We start from the raw sequence: 18,342 nt of genomic DNA on the forward strand, positions 1-18,342 counted from the left end.
GGCATTTACGTAGTACTGGGAAAAGTCTCGATTGCAACATTCATGCGTCATTCGAAGAGAGAAGCTCTATTGGCCTCACAGAATATATGCGATAGAGCAGCAGAAAATGGATTATCTGGAAACCAGCTTTGCTGGGGGGTACATCCTGCTGTTTTTAGTTTTTTTTATTAGAAAATATGCAGCAGGAAGGGGGGGAGGGAAAAGGAAATCTTTGACCCAGTTTCAGTTTTGAATGGAAGCAACATCATGCAAACACTCCAGGAGCCTTAATTTGCTTCTGTTTTGGAAATTCCTGATTTGGGAATGAGTGAGACAGTGGCACATAGTTAGGACATTTAACTATTCAGTGTACATTTATGAGATACAGTAGCTTATTTTGAGTCCTAAGATTAGACAAAATTAAGCAGTTGCAGGCTTAATGTACATTGAAAGAAAATTTCATCTTAATTACAGAATGCTGAAGCAGACATCTTGAATGTTTTTCTCACCTTGAGACAATTGGGACCACAATTCAGTTCCAATAGTCTGTACAGTCCTCAAACTAGTAAGGTGATACATGATAGACTGGGGAAGCTCCATTTGTCCCCTTAAATTGTTCATCAGCACACTTCCCTCTCACTTTCTTGAGCTGGGCCCAGGGATTTAGAGAGGAGTTGGGGATTTTCACTTGATCCTTTCTTGCCAGAGTGTATACTCCTCCACAAATTTCTCCTTTTAGTGTGGCGCCTGTAGTCTTGTTCTCACAGCTGCCTCTTAATTTTCCTAACCTTGCCTCGAAGCGTTTATTCCTGTCTTCTGTTTGCACAGTGGAGAAACTGCTGAAGACATCTGCCCCTTTATTTTGTATGTCTCAAAAGCACCTGGTATAAATGGCATCCACTCAAGATTTCTTAAAGAACTGAAATGTGAAATTGCTGATCTTCTGAAAAAAATATGTAACTTATCCCTAAGATCTGCTTTTGTGCCTGAGGACTGGAAAGCGGATAATGTAACATCTGTAAGGAAAGGGATCTGGAGCAGGATCTGGGAAATTACAGGCAGGTTAGCTTCTGTTTTGGGAAAACTGATGGAAAGAGTTATTAAAGATAACATGATCAAGCATGGTTCTTTAAGAACAAAACCAGAAGAACCAGCATGGTTTCTGTAACAGTAAGTCTGATAACCCTTTAGAGATATTTAAGAGTACTGTATCAATAAGTACGTAAATAGGGTGGTGCGGTAATCACAGTATACTTAGACTTCCAAAAAACCTTTCATACAGTCATATTACCAAACACTTCTGAGTAAGTTTAGTGGTCATGGATAAGGGGACAGGTCATCTTACGGATCAGTTACTGATTAAAGAACAGGAAACGGAGAGTAAGGCTAAATTGACAGTTCTCACAATGGAGAGATGAAAGAAGTAATTTTCCCCAAATATCTGTACTGGGACTTGTAGTTTTTAACATGTTCTTAAATGATGTAGAGTTAGGATGAGAAGTGAGGTGGCCAATTTGCTAATGACACTGAATTGTTCAGAGTGATTAAAACAAGGTTACAACATTTGGGTGCTCTTTAGTCTAGAAAAATTGTGAGGGACAGGGGCATTGACAAATATAGAAGATTGTGTATGGTGAGGAGAAAGCGGATTGGTCCTTTCTCATAGTATTAGAACATGGGGCCATCTAATAAAACTGAACTTCGGAAGATGCAGAACAGATAAAACAAGCGCTTCTTCAAGCAGCAGATTATTAAAGCTGAATGTGCATAAGTTAAATTCTCATAAGTTGCGAGTTGCCTGTGCTTTCTAAGCAATTTCTGCAAAGTAAGAGTGGTGAGGATACCTTGTGTATATCCCCTGTTATTAGACAGCAACAGCATCTGTCTGTATGTCTGCATGTGTGTGATCTCCATTATCAGGACCAGCAGGACATAGCGGACTTTCCGTCGTAAGCATAAGGTTGTGGGGGTGGGATGATGGTTTCTCTAATTTTGTTGTCTGTCATGCTTCTCCACTAGTCTGAAAAGCTTGGTGACTCCTGGGTTAGATAAATTTATGGAGGACAAGGCTATCGGTAGCTACTAGTCATGGTGGTGGTGTAAGAACTATCTCCAATATTATAGGCATCTGAATATAAGTTTCCATGGGAAATACAGTTCTGCTCATGTCCTGCTTGTGAGCTTCCCATAGGCCTCTAGTTGGCCAGTGTGAAAACAGAATTCTGGACAAGAGGGGCCTCTGTCAGATCCAGGAGAACTGTTCTCATGGTAAAGGGAAGTGGCAGGCATTGTCCTCAATTGTTTACAGGCACACTGAGTCCACTGCAGACCCATAATGCAGTCACAATTGGTTTAGTTCTAATTCAGTCTCTGTGGATCCCTTAAAAGTGAAGAAACCAAGCGGATTCCCTTATTATCTCTTATTGCAGGGCTGCTAATATTGGTGTTCCAACTCTTCTAATTGCCTCTCTTCTGTACAGTCTTACCTTGGGTTAAAAATGCTGCAAGTTGTGCATTTTCGGGTTGCGGACTGTGCCAAACCCAGAAGTACTCATACTCACACATGCACTCACACATGCACAGAAGCGCAAAATGACACCATGTGCATGTGCATGTGCATGTGCAGACGCGGCGCTTCAGGCTACAAACACTGCGGGTTGTGAATATGCCTCCTGCACGGATCATGTTCGCAACAGAGGTATGACTATTTCCCCCAGTTCCACACTAATCAGGCTCTCCAGAGACAGGAGAACTACTACTTTGCATATAACCTTTTCGCCTTCCTGTTTCTTTTACTTTCTGCACAGCAAATCTGGGTCTTTGAAGACTTTGTCTCATGGTTCCTTATTAGGCAATTTGCTACTTTTTGTCTCGCTTCTCTATCACCGCAATAACAATTAAGTAAATGGTCCAGGCAAGGCGTGGGTGAGCTTGCCTGTGGAATATTAAACCCATCCTTTTCTGTGTTTTTCTGCAGCTGCTATTGAATTATTTTAGATTTGCATACTGTCACCTTTAAGCATTTATTTATGAATAATTATTATAACTGCAGCTAAGTTGTGTTCATTACTGGCACTGGGACATGGGTGGCACTGTGGTCTAAATGACTGAGCCTCTTGGGCTTGCTGATCAGAAGGCCGGCAGTTTGAAACCCCATGACGGGGTGCGCTCCTGTTGCTCTGTCCCAGCTCCTGCCAACCTAGCAGTTTGAAAGCATGCCTGTGCAAGTAGATAAATAGGTATCGCTGCGGCGGGAAGGTAAACAGTGTTTCCATGCGCTCTGGCTTCCATCACGGTGTTCCATTGCACCAGAAGCAGCTTAGTCATGCTGGACACATGACCTGGAAGGCTGTCTGTGGACAAACACCGGCTTCCTCGGCCTGTGAGATGAGTGCCGCAACACCATAGTCGCGTTTGACTGGACTTAACCATCCAGGGGTCCTTTACCTTATTACTCTCTGGCGCAAGGAAGCTAAGATTGGTCTGCATCAAACCCCTAAATTAAGCAAAGTTATCAAAGTCATTGAAATTCTGTCTGTCTGCAACTGTTTCCAGTAAAGATCCCAAGAACAGTATTGCTAATTCCTCAAAATTAGACTTTTGGACCAAACACTTGTAGGACGTGCATACATGTGTGCAGTGGTGCACTAGCAAACCTGGTAATAACACACTCCTTTGCTCTAAAACCAGATCTCTGCCTACCCTACCATTAGTCACAATGTATTGTCTCAGGGAATGGGATTGGGAGGCATAGTGCAATGAGCAATGAGCTCCTCCTGTCCTGCTAGAATGACTGTACCATGACAGCTGTCCGAGCCCTCAGGCTTACACTGCTGGGCTGTGAAACATGTATTTCAAACAAAACAGAAATCAAGAAGTGCAAGATGCTTGACAGGCACTCCATAACTGTGAAGAATCCAGAGAGATTGGACAGCAACTGTGGCACCATATGAAGCAGCAGCCAACCATAGATTATAAAGGCCTCTCACAATTATAACCTGGCCAAGTCTTTGCCACAGGCTTGGCAAAGCTTTGGAAGGCCTGGGGTGGCTTCTTTGAGGAACCTGAGCTAAATAGCTGTTGCTAGCAGGGTGAAACATCAGCATCTGGCAGCAAAATAGCTTGGGCCAGTCTTGAATGTATTCCTAAGGAATGGAGACATGTGGATTGAAATATAGGTAGGGGTGTGTGTGTGTATATATATATATATATGTATATCTATGTGTCATATTGTGCTGCCCTCCCTCAGTATTCGTACATGAGGCCTTCTTTATTCCCACATAGCAGTCACATTTACTTTGGGCTGGCAGCTAATGCAGCTGAGCACATTATGTTCAAAACAGAACCACTGGGATCATAGGCCTCAGCCATAATTTATAGAATAGACATGAGCATGCTTTACACTTAGTTCCTTGGACAGCTGAACTGTGTTTAGGGAAGCAATGGTTGGGCCCGTTGCCAATGCCAACTGTTTCAAGGTCAGGCAGCTATCTTCTAGTGTCAACAAGGTCTGGAAAGTAGGTCACATTTCTGAAAGCAATAGTTCCATTGTTTACCTTTTTGAAGGCTGAGTTTTAGAGTTAACATAAATAGTACAAACACAATGTTTGCTCTTTCAATAACCTCCTCTAGAGCATTTTATTTGTATGGCTTAATATTAATAGTTAAAGTCCTTTTAAAATTATTATTAAACCCCCACAGAATGCTAATAATTATTTTAACTTTTCCTGTTGCCTTATAAGTCTGATGTTCAGGGAATTTTCCCTTAAGGCTTCAGTTCAAATCATGTCTCTTCCTACACTATGGAGATACAGTTGTCCCCCTCATTACTGTACTGACTTTTTGTTGCTATCTAAAGACATTTCTTTACAAAGGCATTTGGTGTTGGAGGCTGAAACCTGATACAGCATTTTGAAATCTGCTCATGAATCATTTGACAATTGTTTCTTTCCTTCCTGATTTTAATATATTACGTGTTTATGGATTGTGCTTTGTTCATACACCAATGAGATGAAGCTTTGCAATTAATGTTGTGTGAGTATGTGAAATCTTTGCGCCACCTACTGACTGAAGGCTGCATTTAAATCAAACATTAAGGATCAGGGTACAGTATTTTTGTTTTGTTTTGTGTGCACGTAGACTTGACTCCAAAACAATGTGAACCCTGATCCAGCTAATGAACTATATTGGCAGTAGTTAAAATTAAAGACACATTTATTGTTTTAAATTCCTATCCTGCCCTTCCTCCCAAAGGAGTCCAGGGTAGCAAACATAAAAAGTTAAAACTAAACAGTTATGAAGACACAGGAGACACCCACTTTGGGCCCCCCGCCCCTGAAATTATGCTTAATTTTTAGTGGTTCCATGATTTTATAAAGCTTCCTTATGATTGGAGGATGATGGCTAATTTGAAGTTGAAGTATCAGTGTGGAATAAGGACGTTGTGTCTGAATTTCCGTGGGGTTGTATTTGTTTTTTTATGTATTCATAATGGATAATTGGTAGTTTTTTCAAAGTGGTATCAGTTTTAGCCCATGTTCCTTACATTGCCTGTTCTCTCCCACAATATAACATTGAGTTTGGGTGGCTGCCATTCAGCTGGTGGAAGCCACCCCCACCCCCCGCTGCACTTAGGACTAATCCACATAGGAGTGGCATCACAGTGTCACCATCCTGACCATGGTGTGGTCACTGTTTACCTGAATGGTGCATAAGGCTGCATAAGCACATGGGTGAGAGTGCTGGGTGGGCTCTACAGGTGCATCCCTGACCTCACCACCACCTTGTCTCGCCACTGCACCGCCCAGGCAAGTGGCAGTAAATGCCAGTGCTTGGAAGATGGCTTTGAGGCACTTCCCCAGCACCTGCTCCTGAGCAGATCCCACCGACAGCACTTTGCTAAGCACATAAATGCAATTTGTCTCAAATTGTCTGAAAACGAGGATGTGTCTTAGAAAAAGGGGACACATGGTAACCCTGTTCTTATTTTTTTTTTTAGCCTGGCCGTTTCTTGGTCTTCAGAAGGGGTTTCCCCAATGCTTTTGATGGCTCAAAAGTAATTTGAGTCTCTTGCAAAAGCCTAGACTGTTTCTCTGCCCTCCAGGCTTGCTAAAACAGTAAAAGTGAAAGCTGCACACAGGAGACAACGGAAAAGTCTACGATTTACTTTCAAACACAGGTCTTCTTTGTGGGCTTTATTTATTATTTTTTAAAACGCAACTTACATCTTAAACGTGTCCTGTTAACACAATTGCATTGCCACAAGAAGCAGTCTAATATTGGATAGGGCGCCCATTTTTGGTGCGAGGAGCGAAACGATGTTAAGACGCATCGCCTTCCAGCAAAGCTGGACGGGATCCAGTAGTTGCGTGCAAATTTAACTTAGTCTATTAAAATAACATATGGCGCAACGGGACCTCCCTTTTCCCGCCGCCTCCCCAATCCTCTCTGCGGGGTTTGGGTGAGCTACGTTAAATCCCACTCTATATGTATTTTACAGTACAGTATAAACTTTATTAAATTAAAACCCCTTGCTTGCAGAAACCATATTTTACTTGAAAACAGTAATAGAGTTAATAATGACTCCCCGCTCCTTCAAGCCTGAGGTATTCCTCTGCATGTTTCGTACTTCTATGGGAAGAAGAGCGGCGTCTCCGCTTTGATAACCGCGCTGCCACAGAGAGGACGGGACACCCCCTCCTTTCTTCCTAGAGTGGCCAGAGCAAGCCGCAAACTCGATGGATCCCGGAAGCGGAACCGGCCGCTCTCGGCCGCGGTGCATTGTGGTCTGGCGGCTTCCTTGCGAAGTGGCTGGGACTGCTGCTGCCGCCGCCGCCGCCGCTGCTACTGGCGCGGGAGGGGGAGCTGTCAGGGAGTCCTGCCTCCCGGAGAAGCGAGGCGGCTGCGTGAGTCTTCCGGCCTCGGGGCCGCCATGTCTTTCAACAAGATCCCGCCGCGGTGGCTGAGCTGCCCGAGGCGCGGGCAGCCCGTGGCAGGTGAGCGGAGATCGGGGTGGCCGGTGAGGTGACGGCAGGGCGGGACAGGCGTCGCTTTCGCGCGCAGCAGCCGTGCCTCTCCCGGCCTCTGGACACTTGCGCCTGTCCTCCCGGCGCGCCGGTGCGATCGGTGGGTTGCAGGCGGGTAGAGGAGGACTTGTGCCCCGCTTGGTCCCTTGTTATCCTTGCCATGAGAGACTCGGCCTTCGCGGAGACAGGTCCTCGGGTTTATTCACGCTCCTCCAGTCCAAAGAGATAATTGTCACAGTCTCTCCTGGACAGGCGCAGGTGCGCAGGTTACATGGGCTCCCCCGTCCAGACACAGATCAGGTTCACGCTTCCCCGTTTACGTAGGACTTGGGAGTCCCACAGGTGTATGAAAGCATTTACTCATCGTTCTGGATATGGCGGTGCTGCCAGGGTTTCAATTTGCTTTGTTTTGGTTAGTTTTAAACCGAAACGAAATCTTGCAAACTCCGCTACAGTTCTCATGAAAGCATTTTAACAAAGATTCAGGCCGACGGTCGCACATGTTTATATGACTCCATAGGTGTGCTGTAAGACGTAAGATTTTTTGATTTTGTTGCCACACAGGGAAGTTTTTGCCCCTGAAGACAATGTTGGGACCAAAATATGATGATCAAGTTGCTGAAGAGTATCGTTTCCACCCCAGTATGTTATCAAACTACTTGAAAAGTCTTAAGGTAAAGAATAAAACCAAAGAAGTGTTTCCTTCACTGCATAAACATTTGATTCCCCCTTCCCTTTGATAAGTATAATAATAGAAGATACATAATGGCTGTTTGGGACAGTGGTACATAATGGCTATTTGGGGACAGTGGTAGTGGGAAATCACAATTGCGGAGGAAAGATGTACAGATAGAAATAAGCCACTTTCTCTACAGAATCACTATCCTTTTGCACTGGTGAAACATTATACATTAACTGTATAAACTCTGTAAGCATATGTGCAACAGCACATTAGAGGAAAAGTGCCCAGCATTCTTCCATAGCATATGTTGTTGTTGTTTAGTTGTGTCCGACTCTTCGTGACCCTGTGGACCAGAGCACGCCAGGCATATATGTAGCCTCAAATTCACATTTAGATTTGGCTATGCAATTGTTTCTTGGTACTCTCCTTTTTATTATTATTGTTGCCTGGTAGCCTGGGGCTATAAATCCACTTTACTACTGTCTACACTCAAAGTGGATGTCTACATTTTTTAACCAAAAGAATTGGTAGTTTGAGAGGAGTGAGGCAAGGTATGTTAGATGTGCAGAGGATATGCATGCTGAAGATAACACACAGAAGGTAAATAAACTAACTTTTGAGGCAAAAGTAAAAAAAAATACCAATATGTGCACAAACTTAGGAGACTGTTTTTGGGATGAGCTTCTCTATCGCACAGTATGCTGTGGTGGTGGAGACTGCTAAAAGCACTTTTATCAACAGCAGCATTAAGGAGTTGGAGAAGGCTTGAGACAGTGTGGAGTGGTTGATAAGTTCCTTTTTGGCGGCGGCGGCGGCGGTGGGGGGCAGTTAGTCCTGGGAAGAACTGTGTGTGCCTTAAACACTGGCTTTATTATTTCCAGGTTAAGATGGGTCTGCTGATAGACTTGACAAACACCACTAGGTTCTATGACAGGAGTGATATAGAGAAGGATGGGATCACATATATAAAACTTCAGTGTAAAGGGTAAGTTGATTGAATTCACGAGTATTTGCTTTTACACAAGAGGAGTGTTTCTATAACTTTGACTGTTTTGTTTTGCCAGGCATGGTGAATGCCCCACAGCTGATAACACAGAAACATTCATTCGTATATGTGAACATTTTAGTAATAAGAACCCAACAGAACTTATAGGTACGTGTTTAATATTTCTGTTTTTGCCATTCTTCTGCCTTGTTTATCTCTCTTTTCACACAACACCCTTCCAATCCTTTCCCCACCATATACCAGTTTTATTTGGGAGTGAGCATTTCCCGTGGTAGTAGCGTGGTCAGTAGTACTTATGGGGTGGGCGAGTTATTTAGTACACCTATGTTATGTTCCAGGTAAAAGACCCACCTTCCTTTAAAGGCAGTAAATTAATTTGGCCAGCATCACACAACTGGGACAGAATAAAATAGGTGTTAGTCAACTATGTTTTACTCAGAGTAAACCTATTGAAATTAATGGGCCTAACAATCATGCTCATTAATTTCAGTGGGTCTGCTCTGAGTAAAACTTGGGTGAATCCCACACTTTGAGAAAAATATAGTTGTTATTACTGGTAATGTATGTACAGGCCTGAATGTCTAGTTGGGTATATCTAGTTTTGAAGTTTACCTAATTAATTTCTACAGTGTAGTATTAGCCCTCTTGGCTACATTACTTGGTAGTCTCTATAAAGCATAGGCATTGTATAAAGCAGTGGTCCCAAACTTGTGGTTGTCTGCAGAACCCACCCAGGTGGTTCATGGCACCATTCACATAATAAAAAACGACCATAGTGATATCAACATTTTCAAAAGTAGGGGATCTATGGCTTGGTGTTGTGACCTGCAGAGCCCGAGGGCTCACAGACATTCAAATTTTGCAGAAGAACCAAGGAAGAAGCCTAAAATGCCAGAGTGATCAGTTCTAGTATTTTATTAAAGAGAAAGGCATAGACTTAGCAACAGCAACCTGCCACTTCCCCTTGCCCCATCTCAAAGTCTTCTGTGGGACTCCACAGCAAGGAGATGGCACGTCCAATGTTGGACTGTCCACACTCAAGCAAACGTGCATACATTCTTTATACAACAGAGTAGCATACATCACATGGAAATAGGTGGCTGATACCCCAAACATTACAGATGTTTCCTCTTTCTGGGCTCTGTGCCCAACCTCCCAAGCCCACAAAAAGAGTACAGTGGTACCTCGGGTTACAGACACTTCAGGTTACAGACACTTCAGGTTACAGACTCCACTAACCCAGAAATAGTACCTCAGGTTAAGAACTTTGCTTCAGGATGAGAACAGAAATCGCGCTGTGGCAGCGGGAGGCCCCATTAGCTAAAGTGGTACCTTGGGTTAAGAACGGACCTCCAGAACAAATTCAGCTCTTAACCTGAGGTACCACTGTACTATATCCAGGCTGGCCAATTAGTGGATATCAAAGTGAGCTGTGTATGAGCTCAGTGCTACAGCTACTAACAATCAAGGATGGGGTCACCTTGACTACCAATATGGCATAAGCAGGGCTTTCGGAGCACTCCACCTTTGGTTCAACACCAAGTCCGCAGTACTTAGCTAATTGGGAACCACTGGCATAAAGCATAGGCTCATTTTTAACCCCCTCACCCCAATTGCCAGTTTCAGAGGCGTGAGTAAAATTAATGAAATACATTATATGTTACATAATATTCCAAGTTCTTCACAGGAAAATGTAAGTGTATACAGTCTCAGTGGGTAGAGGCACAAACTGTAGGAGGGCACATTTCAACTGAGCATTAGGAAAAACATATCGACAACAAAATCGGTCCAGCAGTGGAACCGATTTCCTAGAGGTAGGAGCTTTAAGGGGAGGCTGAACAGCCATCTGTTGCAGATGCTCTAGTTCTGGTTTTCTGTACTGAGCAGGAGGTTGGATTAGACAGCTTACAAGTGCCCATCCACTTCTTTAAGTCTTTCCACTTGAGACAGCAGCACTGAATTGATCAGAAGTGGAAAGAGAATGTCCTTATCTGTTCTCAGTTGTGGTGTCTGTGGGTGGTATTTGGCTAAGTTTTACTCAGAGCAGGCCTATTGAAAATGCAGTCTCAGACAGTGGAGGTAGAACACAACACTTGTGGCTAGTAGCCTTGTCCTTAAACACCTTTTAAAAGCGTCCAAATTGGTGGCTATCACTGTTCCTTGAGGGAGTAAATTCCACAATTTAACTATGCTTTGTTTGAAGAAGTACTTTCTTTTGTCTGTCCTGAAACATTAAACATTTGGCTTCATTGAATGTTCCTGTGTTCTTAGTCTTATGCGAGAGGGAGAACAATTTTCTCTGCCCACTTTCCCCCACCCCATGCATGCTTTTCTACATCTCTGCCATGTCTCCTTTTACTTGCCTTTCCTTGAACTAAAAAGCCCCACCTGATGTAATCTTTCCTCACCCCCTTGATCATTTTGGCTGCCTTTGCAGCTCCACAATATGCTTTTTGTAGGTGAGGTGATTACAACTGTATGCAGTATTCCAAGTGTGGTTGTACCATAGATTTGTATAATGTCATTATGATATTAGCACCAAGGACCTTTGTGTTAAGGCACTCTAGAACTGCTGATTGTCAGATAAATTGGTACTGAGCAAGTGGACAGATAATCTGACCTGGTACAAGGCAGCCTTCTTGTGTTTAAATGATTAGTGGTTTCTTAATGATCTAAAATGGGGAGATGGCATGTGTGTAGCCTCTGTGGCATGGTTCTGTTTTAAACACAGAACTGGGGTATAGTGTGTGTACATTTTCCTCTGTTAGAAGGAGTAGTTTGCTACCCAAATGCCTGTTCGTGGTAGTTGTTACTCTCCCCAGATGAGCAGACAAATGATACATTGCATAGTTCTATTATAGAGATTAAGTTGAGGTTGATAGGAACATCATTTCTTGGAGGAAGAAAAGCAGTTTTCTTAAGTTTGTTCAAAAGGGTGTGTTTGTTTGTTTTATTGGTGTATGTGCTTCTGTTAGTTATTGGTGTAGGTTTCTGTTAGTATATAACAAAACAAAACCCACAAAAAACAAATTCAGAAATATACAACAAGCATGTTTTTAAAATTACCCATAGAGCAAAGTACTTTATTGGGCTCATATCTATTATGTGTTCATGTTGGGATATTGCACTGTTATTTCTGCAGCACACAGTGGCTAAAACTGCACATTCAGTTATAGTGCAGAAAGGCCTTGATAAGCAATTTGCAGTGAAACTGGGTATTGTTACCTGGTTCTAAAACAGTTCATAACAGATACTTGTTTTAAATGTAATTTTCAGTGATGGGCTGTAAACTTTTGATGTTAGGATACAGGGAACATATAGTGCTTCACATTGTTTATTTTATGCTGCATGAATGAAGACATATTTTTGAGATGGTTCACAAGGCTGGCATTAAGTTACATCTTGCCTTAATATTTTTACTTCTTTTTCTTGAATATTATCATATTAAAAACTTCACATCTGGTAGGTTTTCTGCAAACATTGCTAAGGGAAAATAGGTGATACTTCTGCAGGTAGAGTCAAGTATAATTGAGAAGTGCTGGAGAATTTTAAATATCATCATGACACTATTCCATTTGTTCTATGCATTAGACCTTATTTTATTATACCCCGCCTTTTTCCCTGATGGACCAAAGCACCAACGGTGAAATAATTAAGTCTCTAAAAATGTTTTCAGCAGATGACCAAACATCATTATAGGTGCCTGTCTAATTTAAAAAGGAACATTGTTAAAAAGTACTTGCTGAAACCATCTAGTTCTTTCCTTCTGAGGTGAATTAACTAAACTAGGTGAGTTTTTGCTTGCCTTTATAGAGAGACTTGGTGGAAGTGGGGGAAACTGAAGAGCTGGATTAATGTATTTACATTAAAGGAAATACAATTGGATAAGTAAATGTCAGACCATACGGGCCCTGAGTAATATGAAGCAAAAAACGGAAATAAGCCAGCAAATATTTCACTTCTGAAATACTGAGGATTAAGTAGGAACTGTAAAGGACATAACTATTTGCTTTAATTAGTTGTTGTCTTGAATAACAAAACCAATACAAACAAAGACATCTAAATCTGACACTTGTATTTTAATTTAGACTCAAGATTAAAAAAAAAAAAACCAAGCTGGTTATAATCAATAACTTTGTAGTTTTAATATATTTTTAAATTGGCCACTAGATGGAGATATTGCCACAGGAATAATATTCTTAAGCGGTTTTGTATTAAAAAACCCACACTGCATATATAATAACTTAAGTAATAAATCTAATACTTCAGGAATTTTCTTGTAGCTGATTGCTGATTGTTGACCTTTGTTTTAATAACAAAGTGCAGTGTGGTCTTAAAATGCAAGCTATTGTTGAAGGTTCCCTAAAACATAGGGAGAGCCCTGTTGTATCAGACCAAGGGCTCCCCTCGTTCAGCATCTCATACCTATGTATGAGATGTGCCTATGAGAAGCCTTCAAATGGGACATGAAGCCTTTCTCCCAGTCACTGGTATTCAGAGGTGTATTGTCTCTGAACCATGAGGCTCTGTTTAACTTCTCATAGGTAGTATCTTTCAACCCCATCTGTACTCTATGACTTTTCCAGATGCCCACTTAAAGCCATCTAAGCCGGTGACTGACATTACATCTTGTGAATCCCATAAGATAATCATGTGTTGATTGAATATGTTACTTCTTTGCCTGCCCTGATATTCTAGTCAGTAACACTAAGTGAAGAATCTTTGTCTATTTGTTTGATAGCAAGTAAAGAGATGTGATCTCCCTTCCCCTCCCCACACCGCCAGGTTTTGGATCGCTAAATTCTTTATAGTCCTTTCTTTGGTTCCTACAAATATTTGTGTCAGAGAAATGGAATACTTGCACCTGTTAATCACTACAGTAATTGCTATTAAGCTGCTTCTGTGCAGGCTACTGATATGGATTAGTATTAGTAATGAGATTTAATCAGAATTCATGTTATAAGAATGGGAATCTTTTGATGGAGGTAATTCAAAGGAAGACAAAAAAACTGACATTCTGTAATATGCAAAAGCAGTCTTCCTTTTAGCTCAGGCACATTTATTTGCCTAATATTTTGAAACAGAAGAATAATGTTGGATTCTGGAAAAACTGTGGTTAGAAATACTGCTTAAAATGTGTCCAGTTACAGATCATAGCATTACTGTGAGTGCTTGTGCTCTTTGTGGAACAGGGAGGAGAATGGCAAAGGACAAAGAAAGATGTAGCTGGATATAGCTGCTGTGGCCAGGGTAATTTGAGGAAGTTTGAGTAAAACAGTTTGGAAGACCTAATGGGTTGGGACTGGACACTGTGACCTTGGCAAGTGCCTTGTACCAAATGAGAGCAGAGTTCAAAGTTCTCTCTCTCACTTTTCCTGAAAAATGAAAGATCGACATCTTTGGTGGGAAGGAAAGAAAAGCATCTTCAGAATAATGTAGGGCCTGGTGCTTGCATCAAGGAAGCTCAAAGCCATCCTTCTTGGGAGAACTGCATTCAGGAGTAATAGGTTGCACTTCTGCCTTCAGCCCCTGGCTGAAAGTAGAACGTAAAGAAATGAAATGCTTGTTTACTCATGGAAGCATTTATAGCCTACCTAATCTAGCTTCCGCTCTCATTTCTTCCAGCACAGAGTTGCTGTTCCAGATATGTGGCAGGGGGAGAGAAATGTAGCAGTCAACTGACCCCACCCTGAAGGGAGAAACTGTTTGAGGGCTGACTGTGTCAGAAAAGAAATATTGTTGCTTTAAAATAGTCTCTGTAACTGCAATTAATTTTTGTTTTTTAGGTGTTCATTGTACACATGGTTTCAATCGTACTGGTTTTCTTATCTGTGCCTTTCTGGTTGAGAAGTTGGACTGGAGGTAACTTTATACTTTTTTAAAATTTAAAAATGGATTATCTGTAAACATTGCATTGTTTTATGGGTGGGCTGGTTGCTGTAATTTGTAGCTTAATCTATTATAGCACCCTTATCTTTTTAGTATACAAGTTTCAGGAATGCTGATGATAATATTAGATGATGTTTTCCAATATCTCTTTCATTAATGTGGCAAATGTGGAATAGTAGTTGATAGATTGTAGTATTGCCAGGGAGGAGTTAGTTGACTGCAACTTAAGAAGAAGGAAGTTTTTAATGTTCAAAGTTTTATTCTGTTTTAGTGTTCTGCTGGGAGCCGCCCAGAGTGTCTGGGGAAACCCAGCCAGATGGGCATGGTATAAATAATAAAAATATTATTATTATTATTATTATTATTATTATTATTATTATTATTATTATTACTTCTACTACTACTACCACCCTATCCACCCTCCCCCTGCCTCTGCCTCCAGGAAAATGTGTCTTGAAATTAGGAGCTGATATGATTACAAAGTCCCCGCTGATAATAACTTGGATGTTACAGGTTTTCTAAGTAAGTGTGAGATTTTGGCCCTTTTATGTCATAAAGCAATAGCAGCAGATGCGAGAGTGCTGCTACTGGCATTCAGTAGGCGCCTAGCAAGACTTCTGGAGGAATCCTTGTGAGCTGAGTGTGTGTAACTTTAACAACCAGTTTGATCTGGTTTGGTTACATGATAATGATACATGGCAATATTACCTACAACTTATGTGCATTTCAATCTAGTATTATGACTTCTGAGGCCGTTTTGCATCATAACAAGAAACATATTTTCCTTTTTTTATTTAATTGTTTAAGAATTATATTGATACACCCCCCTTTTTTCTGCAATGAAATGCTCAAATCAAGGTGGATAGTTTTCAGAGCTGCTCCACTGTGCTCCCCTCCAATAATGCAGGCAGCTGGGTTTTATGCACCTTTGGTTGCTGCTCCTTTTGTGTTCCTCCTTGGCCCTCTTTCCAGTTGGATCAAAACACATACAAACAAGTTTTTTCTCACCCACAAAGGTGTAGTTCTAGCAGAAAGAAGAACTGTCTGGTGTCTACTGACAAACTGCCAGCCATATTAATTAAATTGGAAACAAACAATTCATTCTCTATCTCTTCCCCTTGCCTGAAGGTGGAAAACTGATGCAATTGCCCCTTGAGGCAAGCTACAGGCAGTTTCAGGATTGCATCCAACACTTCTTTTTTGCTCATGCAGCAGACTAGGGGTTGGGGACCCTTTGGAGCAAATTTAGGGGGCACATGGGGAGAAGAGAGGAAGGAATAGTGCCACTGTGTGTGTGTGCAGAATACTGCTCACATGGTATTGGATGCAACCCTTAGTTTTTAAACATTTTGATCCTGTAAACACCATTGCATCCTTTAGCTCCTCTTTGAATCGTGATATTTCATATACACATCTTGTTGAATTGGATTGTATCTTCTTTTAAGATACTCTGTTCTATGGGCTTCTATGGGCTTAAAGTTACCCATTCTGCTGTTGATTTGCTTTGATGAAAAGTTTCAGTGGATTTTATGTATACCATGTTTCTAGTTTTAATTTTCTAGCTTTATCTTTTAGCCCTTGGGTATGTTTGTTTTGCAGCTGTGAAAAGATTCTTCTGTTTATCAGAAAATTGTTTTTCTGTAGCTGTCCTCATAAGTTGTCCTAGTATTATTTGTGCACTGACAGGTTTTTAAGGTGTCACATTAATAATAGTGCCTTTAAACCAGAAACATAAAAAAGCTTAACAATACCAGGTCTTTTGCACTTGGCAACAACATCCAGTCCTTCCCCCCTAAAAACATGCATACAAATACCTTTATTTTAACACAGGAGCTTTTAGCCCAAGGTCTTTCACTAGAATATTAAGAGCAGGAATAATTTCACTCGTCCAAAATCACGTAAATGTTCTCATGCATTTAATTGCTAAAAAGCATGTATGTATCCTTTCCATGATTTTACAGGATACTTTACAGTTTACAAAGTCTCTGAATAGGGCATAAGTTTGACAAAGAATGTTGGTGTTTACAAACTTTGCCAACAAATCCAGTGATAGCAAACTTCATACGCCATCTGACTGTGCAATTGTTATTCCTAAATCGATTTGGCAAGTCTACATACCACAATGTGTCACTTATTGAATGATTAGCGATAATGTATGTTACAGACTTTGCATTTTTGTATCTATCCTTGGAGCTGCGTGTTGGGAAATTCAGGGCAGATAAAAGAAAAGACACTTCTTTACTCAGTGCATAGTTAAAACTGTGGAACTCTCTGCCACAGGAGGCAGTGATAGCCCCAAAGTGGGATGGCTTTATAAAAGGATTAGACAAATTCATGGAGGAGAGGGCTATTAAAGGCTACTAGCCATGATGGCTGTGGTCTCCCTCCACTGTTGGAGGCAGCAATGCTTCTGAATACCAGTGGCTATGGGAAACCAGCAAGCAGGATTTGTGCCCACTCCTGGCTGGAGTGGCTATGGGAAACCAGCAAGCAGGATTTGTGCCCACTCCTGGCTGGAAACACAGGAGTGGGCACAAATCCTGCTTGCTGGTTTCCCATAGGCATCTGATCGGCCATTATGATAACCGGATGCTGGATTAGAGGGGCCATTGGTCTGATCCAGCAGGCTCCTCTTCTTCCTCTCTGTTACTTCATGAATCCTGAAGGTGGTTGTGACCCACTTCTTTTTGCCCACTGTCCTTTTTCATTATTGACTTTGTTGCCAAATGGCTTGCTCTGAAGTTTAAAAGGATGATGTTTGTCTTGACCCTTGCTGTGGGATTTTGTGTGTTGAAAGCATCTTCAAGCACATACTCTTTTTAGATGTAATAGATGCATGCAGTGGTGCTGTACCTTAAATAGCTAACAAGACAAATAAAATGGAAGCATTTAAATCAGGAGGACTGATTATTTAAAATGGCTGTTTAAAATGAATTGGAATAAATAGATATGTTTACTCAGATATAAATATATATAGTAATGTAAGTAATATAATTACAACCAGTTAATTACTGTTTTGTGAACTGCCTAGGTATTTTTTCTTGAAATGAAATGTGGTATATACTTTTAATCACAATACTGTATTAAATGTACTTCGAGAAACAATAACCAGAAAAATAGTTTAGCTTTTCTAAATAGTAAAGGTGAGCCATATATTTCTGGAATAAGTGCTGACAAAATCCCAAACAGCATTATTCCACCAGCAGGTTGATATTATCAGCAGCACATTGAGTTGTATTCCCAACTAAGTTATACTCTTTGAAATCTCTAGACATAAGTCAATACTAACTTAAATCCATTCATTTTATTGGGTCTACTCATTGTGTCTTTGCTGGATATAACTCATTATGGACGCACATTATCCCAGGAATATACTTTTGTGTGTTGTGTGTATTTGAGGAAAGGTCTTAGCACATCATGTTAGATAGCTTTCCTCTGGCAAATAGTTAACTAGTAATTACACTTGTTCATCTTGCCAAAGGCAAACCATTGTGGGCTAATGCAGCAGATTTAAAATACAGTTTACTAAAAAACGGGGAGCAGGGAGAGACTATTAGCAGAATTTCCTTAATGTGACAATTATATAGAGTGGATTCATTACCATTAGAAAAGTCCCCTTTGCTGCATTGTTCTTTAAAGCTAGCAGACATTATTTACTGGTGGAAAAATGTGTTCCTTGTAGAATAGTCCATCCACATCATCCCTTTAGCATATGAAGTAGAAAAGCTGTAGATACATAGTGACTTCTGAAATGAGTTTTA

The 18,342-nt window shown here is 41.2% G+C and overlaps 1 protein-coding gene across 3 annotated transcripts in view; it reads left to right on the top strand.

Annotated features, from left to right (window-relative positions):
• The first annotated feature begins 4,082 nt into the window (after positions 1-4,082).
• The window catches only part of RNGTT (RNA guanylyltransferase and 5'-phosphatase), a 128,659-nt gene continuing 114,399 nt past the window's right edge, over positions 4,083-18,342 (top strand). The window contains exons 1-5 of one of the 3 annotated variants that reach the window (XM_081905565.1): positions 4,083-4,157; positions 7,569-7,678; positions 8,568-8,671; positions 8,751-8,839; positions 14,479-14,554. In XM_081905565.1, coding sequence (XP_081761691.1) covers positions 7,592-7,678; positions 8,568-8,671; positions 8,751-8,839; positions 14,479-14,554 — 356 coding nt within the window. In that variant the 5' untranslated portion in view covers positions 4,083-4,157; positions 7,569-7,591. Of the gene's footprint in view, positions 4,158-6,768; positions 6,975-7,568; positions 7,679-8,567; positions 8,672-8,750; positions 8,840-14,478; positions 14,555-18,342 lie in introns of those variants that run through there. The other 2 variants (XM_081905566.1, XM_081905564.1) reach the window with 2 other exon arrangements.

Source organism: Podarcis melisellensis (assembly GCF_964234715.1).
Source record: "Podarcis melisellensis genome assembly, chromosome: 3".
Lineage (NCBI taxonomy): Eukaryota > Metazoa > Chordata > Lepidosauria > Squamata > Lacertidae > Podarcis > Podarcis melisellensis.